The sequence below is a fragment of the Daphnia carinata genome, chromosome 9, assembly GCF_022539665.2.
Source record: "Daphnia carinata strain CSIRO-1 chromosome 9, CSIRO_AGI_Dcar_HiC_V3, whole genome shotgun sequence".
Taxonomy (NCBI): domain Eukaryota; kingdom Metazoa; phylum Arthropoda; class Branchiopoda; order Diplostraca; family Daphniidae; genus Daphnia; species Daphnia carinata.
In genome coordinates, this window is record NC_081339.1 from 3,126,418 (window position 1) to 3,138,584 (window position 12,167).

The window sequence follows — 12,167 nt, forward strand, 5'->3', positions numbered from 1 at the left end:
TGAAAGTTTTTCAAATATATTTAACTAAAATTGCTTTTTATTCTTTCTGGTCACTGCTTGCAAGGATTTGGCAATCTGTAATTGCTTTAATGCTTTGATTGGTATGCGTCGTAGATAAGGCGGTTGCAATTTGTGTGTGTGCATTGGCTGTTAATTTCTATATGAATTTTTCTATTCGTCTTTCTTGCAAGCATAAAAATCTAAATGAAAGTTTAGATTCGCGTCATTTCTCGACAAAGAAAATAGTGACAGGTGAAATAATGGCGTAACGTTCTGGTTTTTGAACGACTCTTTAAAATTATATAGTAAACAAAGAAAGGGTGACGTGTTGTACATTTTCATATTTAATGTATTGAAACAAAAGGTTCCGCATACAAATATTATTTAATTGGTCTATGGCGAGCGATACGAAAACAAAACACCGACAAATGTGTACATTTGTTAATGAAAAAAGACACGTTCTTCTCAGTGTCGAGTTGTGTTCGTTGTGCGTAGTCGCACAAAGGCAAAACAAGGCATTACATTTTGGAAGACAAATTTCGCTATTATTTCAATACATGGATATGATTGAATGTAAAGGCACATAACGCTCCAATAAAAATATTCAGATTTTTTTTTAGTTTTACTTGTTTTCAATCCTAAACGAACATAATATTTATATATTTATATATCATGGATATAAAGTGAATATGCACATTACGGTATACGAAGAACTTATTATAAGGCGAAAAGTATCTTCGGGCTTTTTTCTACATCCCATTTTACTGGGTGATGATGGAATCAGTTTTTTTAATTAGCAAGTTTTAGATTCACGTGGCGATGGAGTCGCTAGTCGGTGGATCAACTGTAGTCATCACTGGCACGACAACTGGTCTGTTAACGTTGCTGGCATTGATGACAGTTGTGAGCGGAGCAGGAGTCACAGCGAGAGGGGCAACTCCTCTCATCATTGGAGTATTGACGACTGATGGATCAATCAACAAATTCCGATTGAACGTAAGTTGCAGAGGCATTGTCTGCATCGGTCTCGTCACTTGCTTTGTTTGTGCATTACCTGATATTTGGATGAAAAAGAACCAAGTTAGAATAAGCTCATTTAAAAGCAATTGTTCAAAAGCGTTTTGTACCTAATTGGTTCTCATCGCGGAGTTTCTTGAACTCATCCAAGTCACGGCTGCTGCAAAGCGGCGTGTCCACTTCGTACGTATTGTTGAAAAGGCTGTAGTCGACGGCGTATTGGCCGGTATCTTTGCGGAAGGAGACGAGCGGTTCGAACCGGTGTCCCCATTTGATTTCGGACGGCAGGTAAGACGAGCGGGCTTGCGTCGTCATGCTGGTCGACTCGACCGTACCCTCCAGGATGACGACGATTTCAAATTTGTCCTTAAGGAGATCCGAGGCGGAGACGTTGTAGAGCGGAGAGTCTGGCGTGATTTTGTGAACGATTGTCATGGGCCAGATGAGGAAGAGATCGCTCTCGTCGTGATCGATTCCGACTTTCAGTTCGTATTGGAAATAAGGCATTTGTTCTCCTTCATCCGTCACTCGCATCCGGATCATTTGAGCGCGGATGTGAGCGTCGATAATGTGAGATTTACGCATATCACCAACGCGGAACATCAAACAAAGTTGCCCGTCACGCTGGCAGATAGCGGCTGATCGACTAAAAAGCAGCGTCTGAGCGCGCATTTTGGGCCTTGTCAGTTTGGAAAAGACGACGCCTACCATGAACGCCTGTCATTGTTCAAAATAAGGCAAGCGTTACGTGATGTAATGTGCAACAAGAGATCAAATTTAAGTTACCTGAATCATTACACCGATAATACTCTGGATACACATGACAAAAATGCCTTCGGGGCACTCTTCGGTCGTGTACCTGTACCCATAACCGATAGTGTGTTGAGTTTCGATGCTGAACAGAAAGGTCGACGCGAAACCGTGAATGTTTCCAACGCAAGGTTTCCAACCGGACGCTCCTTGGTTATCTAAATTCGACAATAGAAAGGAAATCATTGAATGAACAAGACAACCGACGTCAGCAAAACGTTTCAAGTGTCTTGAACGTCTTTCGTTCGATGCACATTTAATCAGATACACTGATGAAAAGAAAAATGAAAAATGCTGAAGATAAAAATAAAGTTACCGGGAAGGTGATCGGGTTCTAGGTCGCCGTGAGTGAAAGCGATCAACCACCATAGGACGGCGAAGGCCAGCCAGCTCAAAACGAAGCTGGCCGTGAAGATGAGAAGTGTCCAACGCCACTGGATATCCACCTTGAATACACAATAATCAAAAATAGATTAAGAAGCATGTTTAGAACGATTTTTTTTTTCGTATGATATAATGTGTGTTTACCATGGTTGTGAAAATATCGGCTAGGTAGCGCCTCCGCCTTTTAGCCACGTTACTTTGGACGACGTTGCATTCGCCATTTTTGAGCACAACGCGCTTTCGAACTCGACGTGAACTCCACCGATTCTGCCTGTACCTGTAGGTCGTAATAGAAGAAAAAGTTTGTTTACGACACAGTTTTATAGACTAGCAAGGAATAACGGGTTCGTTCCTGCATCATCAACAACAACAACAGAGTGCACTGAACTACGCTCGACGGGAACTATAAAAATGAGCACTGACTTTAAACGCCCCCATCACGTTACAAAAACGAAAGCTTCGATAGAACTTTTACCTAGCATCATGCTGGGACATTAGCTCTACATCAACATCGACACCATCATCGGGGCCGTATCCAGTGTCTGCAGTATTAACCATTCTTTGTTAAGAGGTAAAACGCGGAAAGTAAAAATAAAACAACACTCGATGCTAGAGAGACACCTGTGTGCGTCTCGTTTCTCCCACCTGGAGCACTCGACTGAGGGGCTCAAGGTCTCATACATCCATTCTCCCCTGTGTTGTAGAACGGGCTAGTAAGCTACCTTGACACCAAACATGCCGCACCGCCCGACACTCTGCGCCCACAGTATTCGAACGTGTTGGGGCATTGTTCTTGCTGTTCAATTGCCATTTTTAAAACCAGGAAAATAGTATTTTCTATTTTATCTATCACAAATATAAAGCTTAATATAGGAAAAGGCCTTCGTAGGCATGTCAAAATGTTCTACTAAGAATGACAAATAGCTGCCAAATTTTTCACGTTTCACGGCACATTTTCACGAAAGCATGCTTGCGCTAGACGGTTGGAATACGCGAACAGATGAGAGCCGGATCAAACCGCTTCGTTGAGAGAACGAAGCTACACACGAACTCAGGAGCTTGACCACTTGACAATTCATTTCATCAATCAAATAATATCTTCAACGACTTCAACACATTCGTCGACTAAACAAAACATGAAAAGCTATCGAGAGCTTTGGGTAAGATTGAACCAGTTCATTCTTTCAGGCTGACGTCACCAACGACATACCCTATAACTGTGCAGTCAAAATAGTTCTAATCTAACCTAGTTTGATATCGTCTTTGCAAATTTTGCGCTCTTTTCTTATCAGCAGAGGCGTGAAAAAAAATTATTTGTTTCTTTTCGAGTCATGTTAGAGGGGAGGGGTCTTGAGGCGATAACGATTGCTAAGGAACGCGGGACTTGCGAAAGCGAATCAAAACAAGATGACGGTATTGATAAAACTAACCTCATGAGGGGACTCGACGAACTCTTCTCGGTGGGCGATTTTGGTGCATTTATCCGAGGATCTCCTTCCGTTGATCCAGTGCTGCTAGACGCGCTGTTAATGTGTGGTCGGAAGACTTCCCTACCATTCTGTAACCTCTGTCGTTCGGCCCAGGAAGGTGCGAACGAAGGAAACCAAGAACTCCCCATCTTTTTGGGTTGATCGCCATGTGGACTAGTGGGTTCTTCGGTCGGGATGTTGACACGTACTTCGCTCCGCTCAATCACTGACGTGGGAACGGATGTCGGAAGTAGTTGTTGCCATACTGGGGCGTTACAATCTTCACTTTCTTGTTTGTCCAATTTCATGATTGCTTCGGTGTCGTTTGTCGTATTTGTCGTATAATCTATCCAATGGGATCAAAAGCTCATTCTGGAAACAGAAAAATCAAAAAAAAAAAAAAGAAAGAAACGCTATTTAGATCACTGTAGAGAGGTTTCCTTGTTTTCTCAAGTCAATCTGCTCCAAATAGTGACGCAACTTCCGTTCGGGACAACGGCTGCACATTGGCAACTGGAGTATAATCACAAGACAAAGAAACTGACACAACTGGACCAACATGTTGAAGTGTAAGAAGCAAAAAATAAAAACCACAATCGAAATCAGTGGCCACAGTTAAAAATTTATCTTTAAAAAACAACCGAGAATGACTTCGTCCTTGATAATAAACTAAAACTAACAAAAAATTGAAACGTCAGCGACTCACCCGTTGGGTTGCTGCAGCAGACGAAATTGACTCTATTATTTTGATAACAACTGAGGAAAAATGAGCAGCCCACTGGAATTTCAGAAACGAAAATATTCTGTGCACTTTAAAATAAAATGGAACTTTCGGTGGGCGATGAAAGCAAAATAACCAAATGAGGTTGGTAGGGGAGCCCCCAAAGTTGTGTGCTCTGTTCGAAATACGAAGACTGACTGTAGGACTGAGGAGAACTGGTCGGTTTTTAAGGACCCCCCTCCTTCCAAATGATTAGAGTGAGAGAGAGGGGAGAGACATCGGAGAAGGCTCGGAGAATTTTGAGAGGGGAGGAGGGAGAGCTCCAGCTTTCAAATCTTCACGCCCAATGACTTTATTTTATTTCTTTTCTTCTTCCAGGTTTCTTTTCGGCTTATTAAAAATATAATTAAAAATCTGTGGTGCTGTGCGCCAAACAAACGACTGTCAAGATACGCATGATAATGTAACTGAAAGCAGACGAAATGAATCACCGAATCTCTGTGTTAAAATGGCGACTTTTCTTTTGATTGACAGTAATTGCAAAACACGTTTCTGTTTTCGTGCCTTCATTACCATAGGGTATCGAGGTAAATTCCTCGATTGTGTAATCTCGGGTGATATTGATCGTTAACCGGTTTAAACAGAAATATACGACGATGTCAACGGTGATCGTGCATTGATTGTTTAATTAGATAATCCACTATGTAGGGTGTTTGGTAAACCTCAAGAATAGGTTTCACGCGAGGAATTATTTTCGACGTTGGTGTATCAAACTCTATCCTGGATTATGCAGTAACCTTGAAACCCTATAATCTTTTATCGAACTAATATCAAAGGGCTTATTTTTTCCCCGTTCAAGTGTGTTGTGTGAAAGTGCGACCAGTCCAGGTGTCAATCACCTCCCAACGGGGTGAATGTGGTTTTCGGTATAAATATTTTTTTCTTCTAGGAGAGGGGTTCGGAATTAACAATAGTTTTGGTGCGAAAAAGAAATGTGGATACAGTTGGGGGTCGCTCGGGTATGGTGAACACAGGTGTTCTAGAGTATGTAGACCACTTGGCACGCCCTGGTACGAGCCGTATTCAACCGGACACTCACTTGCACAGGATAAGACATTGTTTTTCTTTTGCCAAAAATGGCAGTTGCCGGGATGTCCCAGACACCTGTTCCGATCATGCCTTCAAGCATAGAAAAAACCCCCTTGTCCCTGCAAGCTGGTTTATTTTCTTGGCATAATGAATAGTTTTACCCACAAGCCCTCTACACCACTTGATGTCCCCAAAACATTTGCATGTGTTCGAAATGAACTTAATTATTTGACTAAAAATATGCAAATAACTTAAACGTATCAAGAGGGCACTCAAAAGTTCTTTTGACGTTTGATGTTGGCCCAAACAAGCGAACAGGAAAACGTCAAATGACTTTTCCTGTGCTCGTTTGCGAATCAATCAAAACCACTATTTTTCAATTTAGAAACTCACTAATTCTGCTGGGCGAGGTCGCCTGATTCGAATAAGGATGTCAACCACGCTATTTTATTCGCTACAGTTGGTTACGCACGGTTAAATCGTACGTTTCCTGTCGAGAACATTTGACCGAATCCCGTTGTCTAGTTACCGTCAACAATCCGATAGCTAACAATTGCAACCGGACAACGCTCAGCATAGAAGATAAGCCTATTTGTACGGATTCTTGTAGCAGGAAAATAGCTAATTATTCTACTATACGAACAATAAGAAAAAAAGAACAGCAAATAGCAGTTTCGTGCACGAAATTGTATTACTGAGACCAGACACAATATCGAGGCTCGAATTCATAGAGGGCGAATAAGTTACTCGTCATCCTCTTCACCTCCGTCACCACCATCCGTGCCTTTCTTCAAATTCTTCCTCTTGACACGACCAGCGCGGCCGCCACCAAACGGTGAACGAAGTGCAAAATCGATGTGTTTCTGAGAATCCAACCGAACAACGAAGCTAGGAATATTCACCAATTGCTTACGAACACTGAAAATCAGATAAAATAATTAGTTGCTTGAAATTTATGCATACTAATGAGGTAGAAGAAAAAAAATTCATTGAAGTTTGCCCACCAAGACGTTAGTGTCTACCCAGAAATAGACATCAGGCGTGGAGTGCTGCTAGCAACAACTCCAGTGGCCATTTAAAGAAAATCGTGTTAGCGTGAGATAGCCTGTGAATATTTCAACTTCACGCAACGCACAGTAGCTCAGCGACAGCCAGCAACACTAGGCGTGGATTGTTGCTAGCAACAAACCAGTGGCCCATAAGACATCCAATAGATCATATGGTCACGTCAAATGCATCATCTCTATCCGCTGACGTTTTAGGCCACTTGTTTCATAACGCTATCTGAACGGGAGTTGTTGAATACCGAATGTGTCGCTGGCGAATGAGAACGCGAGCGTGGTGGATCGATTTAGCTAGACCGAGTTTGAAAACTTGGGTCTGCAGGCGGCGCTCCAAAAAGTCCTCCACCTTCAAGCTGAGCACGTAATCGAGCTTCATGCGGCTCTCATCCAAAACGCCGATGCGTACCAAGCGGCGCAGAAGGGCGTTACCTGAATGTCAAAAGAATTGTAAGATTAACGTTGTTCCATGTATTCAATGAACACAGAATAGGGTTCATCATTGAACTAATTTTTTTCAGTTATTTACTCATGTAAGTTTGGCATCAGGTCTCAGCCAAGAAGTGTCAGATAATATGCATCATGCAAATTAGTTCTATTCAACCAAAAGCCTACGATGACTACCATGCTCTAATCAGCATGCTTTTAAATATGTTTCACAATGTCTTTACCTTCAAACAGACGTTTGCCATCTTTCTCATCGAGAGTTAGCAGCTCTCGGGCAGCCTTACGGATCTTGGCCAGGGTGTACTTGACCCTCCAGACCTCTCGCTTGTTGCGAAGACCATATTCACCAATCAACTTCAATTCCTGGTCCAAACGGGCCTTCTCGAACGGGCGTCGAGGAGCGACACATACCTTCCTCTGTACCAACGGGGCACGATGGTTCACCATTTTGACTCTTCAGCCTGCACAGATAAAAAATGAAGATTTAGTACTCGTGAATCAGTTACACTGAGAGTTAAAAATTTCATTATCGCCTAGTCACGAATCAGGTCAATCTACAACAAGATTCCTGGGATTAAAACTGGCAATTTTTGTAGACTCATTCCACCGACAGTCCCTATTTAGTCAAGAGTAGTCACAAATGGAACGGAGTCATCGTGAAACGGCAAAAGAATATCTCGTGAAATCTAAACCATCTTTCCAATTTAAAGTTACTTATTTGCTTTCATTGTAATAGTTTTATTACACGAATTTCTCTATATAGTTTCGTTTTAGCTGTTTGTTTTTTTCAATAATAAAGGGCGTAGAAACAAACTTCATTAAAATTTCTTACCAGAAAACAATGCTAACACCAACCTCTCAAACCGGAGCAGGAACTAAGAAAGAAATATGGGGTACTTAGTTCTTATAACAATGTCGAAGCCTTGTCTTCCGAGGCGCGATTTGATGCAACATTGCAATTTTCAAGTTTGCGATTACAGTTTACAATTATAATTTAAATAACAACTAAATTAATTATGGTTAACTCAAAATATTATGTAAATAATAATAACTCTTCAGAAAAATTTACAGCTATAATCTGTAATCAAGGTAATCCTCCCACCCCGAGAAAAAAATAAATCTTGGACAAACGGAGATTGGGCTTTACCCGATTAACTGAGACACGAGAAATCACAGGGAAATATTAACCAACCTAACTAATAGAAAAAAAAACATATCGACCTCGCTCTGAATTCCGCTTTTGAACCTCGACTGAAACCCCATTGGGTTCAAGGCGAAAAATTTTACACCCAGAACCGCCTGATCCGATTGCCAAGAAATGCCCCGATCGGCCCAGGGCCAATTCCTAGCCTCATCGTCTGGCGTGAGGTGCGCTGCAATCTGACCATATGCTAGGTGGCACTGCAATCTGATCGTACGCTAAGTGGCGCTGCAATCTTACCATGCTACAATCTGACTGCTCGAGCTTTGGCCTTCTACTATGGCTTCCCGCATGCGTATTTCTAATTCAAAACAAGCGACTAAAATTCGTCTGTTAGCCCCCCATTTAATGTAGTCTCGTGGTTTGACATGTGTAGGTCATTAAAAGTATCCTGGCGTTAATTTGTGAAATTTAGGTGAATACGAACGTGTCTTTTGTGTACCTGAATTGTATATTGGATTTACGTTTCTTGGATGTTCCATTTGTGTGTGTAAGTGTATACTCAATTGGTATTTATGCATCTAATCATTAAGACACTACCTTTTATTTTCTTCAAATGGCATGACTAATTTTTTTCGGATGGTGACTTGTTCATTTTGCCGTTTTTTCCACCATCATTGTTTTTTCTTTTCATATGGTGGCCCGTTTTTTGCTCGCTCTATCATTTCCTCTCAACACGTTGTGGGCCGTCGTTGCCCACCAGCTATTTATTACTGGATTTCTCCCTTCCCCAGATCTATGTTTATTTTTTGTTTACAATTCTTTCTTTTTTTGCAAATTATTTGCATTTTATTGGCTTTTCACCGACAAAACACAAATTGAAATCTGCCTATTTCTTTTTCATTTTGTAAACTATTTGAAAAGTTAGTAAAATTGTTCGTATACCTACACCAAATAAGAAAAAAAGGGTGGGATTGATTGAGGCAGGGACTAAAGCAAACCCAATCCATTACAGCTACAACTAACGACCAGGGATCGAAAAGGAAGTGCAAAAGTGCAATTTCAATGCATAGTGAAATACCAGTAAGCGAGTATGATTAAAGGGAAACTAAAGTAGGGAAAAAGGAATAAGGAACAGATTGGTATAACACAGATCATAAAATATGGGAAAAGTAAAAAAAATGCCGATTCGGCCATACTAAACCGTACCATCTTCATTTCTTCTTAATCCGAATGGGCGTGAATCTCGGGTTCTCGAGGCGGCGATCTTGTAGCTCCCACGGCGATCTTGTAGCTCCCACGGCGATCTTGTAGCTCCCACGGCGATCTTGTAGCTCCCCCGACGATCCCCGTTGGGCCTTTTCGGTCCTTTGGCCGGCCAACCTAGATACATAAAATACAAAAAAATACAATTAGTACACTTTAACTTATCACTGATACCTTACTGGCGACGATCTCGACGATCCCACGGCGATCTTGTAGCTCCCACGACGATCCACGTTGGGCCTTTTCGGTCCTTTGGCCGGCCAATCTAGATACATAAAAGACAAAAAAAAACACAGTTAGTACACTATAACTTATCAATGATACCTGTTTTTGGTGTCGCCGATCTTCGGTGTCCCGCGGTCCATGGTGACGCCCAGAGATTGCCCTCCTAATTCATCGAGAACGAAATAAAAAAAAAGAACAAGGAATTGCTTTTGATTAATCAAATAACAACACCTGTCTGCTTAACACTAACACATATCAAGTATACACGAATGACAAACAATTTTTGACAGATAGGTCCTGAAATAAATATTATCATTAATGATGAACAGGTCAGGAAAGTTGTTGGGTTGTTAATGTTAGTAGTGTCTTTGCATATTGTGCTGAGAAGTTTGATTGTTAGTGGTGCAAGTTGCAAAAGGCAAAGGTGGGAAAATGTCCATTGCATGGAAGCAGTGTAGTGCAAAAGTTAAACCGTGTGACGATGATTGTGCCTTAATCATCGTTTTTCTAATGTATATATTCTAATCTATCTTATGCTAACTAGACTATACACCCGTGCGAAGGCAAAACCCAGTGCTTATATGAGGCTTTCGTGGTGTGAGCGTGATTGAAAAGGCGTGAAATACTACACAAAACACCCGGAGAGATCTATCTACACTAGTGTGCACCGTGCAAGTGAGTGAACTACTGATCGGAAAAGCAAAATTTTTTTGGTTTCTTTTTTTTAAATTGAATTGCCCAAGGACATTGGTGTAGTCGAGGTCACTGCTTATGGATAGATTAATTAGGATGAAATTGGCACTTCCTCCACTTATGCTGAAATTTTCCAAAGGCCATTGACCTTCAGGTTTACGTTACCTCTCCTTTAAAATTGTATTTCCAAGAAGTGCTTTCATTCATTTTCATTCAGAATTCACGAGTATATAGAAATTTCCTTGTCTGATATTCAACTTCACGCTGTGTGGGGGCGCAGAAAAAAGGAAAGGGTAATAATATTGATTGTTACGTCATGATAGAAAGGTACACCCGCTGGGGATGGCGAGCAACATCAGGGTGACATCCAATCGTATAAAATGGTACAACAGAGCCAACTACAATCAGTCCAGTGTTAATCTTTGACGTAGCATTACCATCAGCAGCTTCAGTTCGCCGTGCAACAATGCGTAAAGTATAACGTTTAATTAAAATAGACATTGATGTTGATGTACTGCAATGGTTCTGTGATTGATTTCCCTAAATGAGATATTGGAATGCAATTTTAAAACTTAATTTTATGCATTGTTTGCAATGTTTCAACGTTCTGGTGGCATATCAGCAATAAATTATGTCTTTCTTCCATTGCTACAGTTATTTATGGCATTACCCTTCTACTTACCGTTACACTTATGGCTGGGTTGAGCATAGCTGTGCCAATGCGTTCACCGTCTTCTAACTATGATAGTTATTCATCGCCACTACACCGAAGCAGTGAAGTACTACTCAGCTCCAAACTGCTACCAGACTGAAGCCCCCAAATACTACACCACCAAAGCGCCAGAGTTACTACACTACCACTTACACCGTTCCCAGTTACTACACCGAGGCTCCAGCTTATTACACAACATACGCCACTCCCAGCTATTACATTGAGCTACCAAAGTATTATTAATCGTGAAAATTGCGTTGTCCGTCAAGCTCAATAGTTAAGGATAATTAGATATTCTTTTATTATTTGCTGTCATCGTTCCAAAATGAGTTATTACCCTGCTTTGTATTTATCTTTAAATGGTCGTTTCATACGCACTTTGTTTCTAGATGAAATGTTGAATACAGCCATAATGTCGTTACCGAATCCACTTGTCTTTATGCTTTATCACATAAAGCGGATGAAGTGATTCAAATTTGGGTTCGTGCAACGTTATAATTTCTAAACACAATTCTGCATTAGGACGTATTAGTAAGATCTATATCATGCGTATTTGTAAATTTACCGTGAATTCACGTATTCAATTGTGTAGCACGAAGGCGCATTGGTTATTGCGTTAGGGCATTGGCATTGTTCAGTTGTCGTGGTTAAAATCGATTTATCGTTCCCGTTTTATGATTGAATAGCAGGGTATGGCGAAATGTTTTTTCATCGTTTAAATAAATATGCTTAATATTCGGCAGAGATATCAGTTTCGGTTTGTCAGTTTTGATTTGATTTTAGTTTTAGGGAAAATAGCCAAAAAAGGTTGCGCTAAGCACTTGATTGACATGCTAGTATCCTCCAGACCTGTCACGATGTTGGCCCGGATCATATTGCTGTACTATATGATCCCCATCGTGACATCAGCTGATAGCTCTTACATCTCTATTCCGTTTTGCATTGGAATGGGGGGGCCAATCCCAAACCAACGCTTGACGTTTCGAGTTGGTAATTGCTTACAGACTCTTGGTTACTAGTATTCCATAATCCCATAGTGGGAGGGTGCCATACCCAGTCATTGTTCAAGTGCCGCTACGTGAAGGTGCTCACGCAACTATTATATACAGTGAATTACGACCCCAAACCAGGT

General features: G+C 41.1%; 2 protein-coding genes across 3 annotated transcripts; both read right to left on the bottom strand.

Moving 5' to 3' along the window:
* Positions 1 to 328: 328 nt before the first annotated feature.
* LOC130689181 (G protein-activated inward rectifier potassium channel 3-like) lies at positions 329 to 4,611 on the bottom strand. 2 transcript variants are annotated; one of them, XM_057512201.2, is made up of 7 exons: positions 4,387 to 4,611; positions 3,642 to 4,052; positions 2,356 to 2,488; positions 2,144 to 2,273; positions 1,804 to 1,985; positions 1,128 to 1,734; positions 329 to 1,054 (listed from the first exon to the last, which is right to left on the bottom strand). In XM_057512201.2, exons 2-7 carry the CDS (start codon positions 3,986 to 3,988, stop codon positions 810 to 812), a joined length of 1,644 nt encoding a protein of 547 aa, XP_057368184.1. In that variant the 5' UTR covers positions 3,989 to 4,052; positions 4,387 to 4,611; the 3' UTR covers positions 329 to 809. The 2 variants fall into 2 exon arrangements, with proteins under 2 accessions (XP_057368184.1, XP_057368185.1); XM_057512202.2 differs by lacking the exons at positions 3,642 to 4,052; positions 4,387 to 4,611 and adding an exon at positions 2,687 to 2,873.
* A 1,551-nt stretch (positions 4,612 to 6,162) lies between these two features.
* Positions 6,163 to 7,476, bottom strand: LOC130688969 (small ribosomal subunit protein uS4). Its single transcript, XM_057511991.2, has 3 exons — positions 7,223 to 7,476; positions 6,797 to 6,983; positions 6,163 to 6,408 (listed from the first exon to the last, which is right to left on the bottom strand). The coding sequence occupies exons 1-3, from the start codon at positions 7,443 to 7,445 to the stop codon at positions 6,234 to 6,236; spliced, it is 585 nt and encodes a 194-aa protein (XP_057367974.1). The 5' UTR covers positions 7,446 to 7,476; the 3' UTR covers positions 6,163 to 6,233.
* Between the last annotated feature and the right edge of the window lie 4,691 nt (positions 7,477 to 12,167).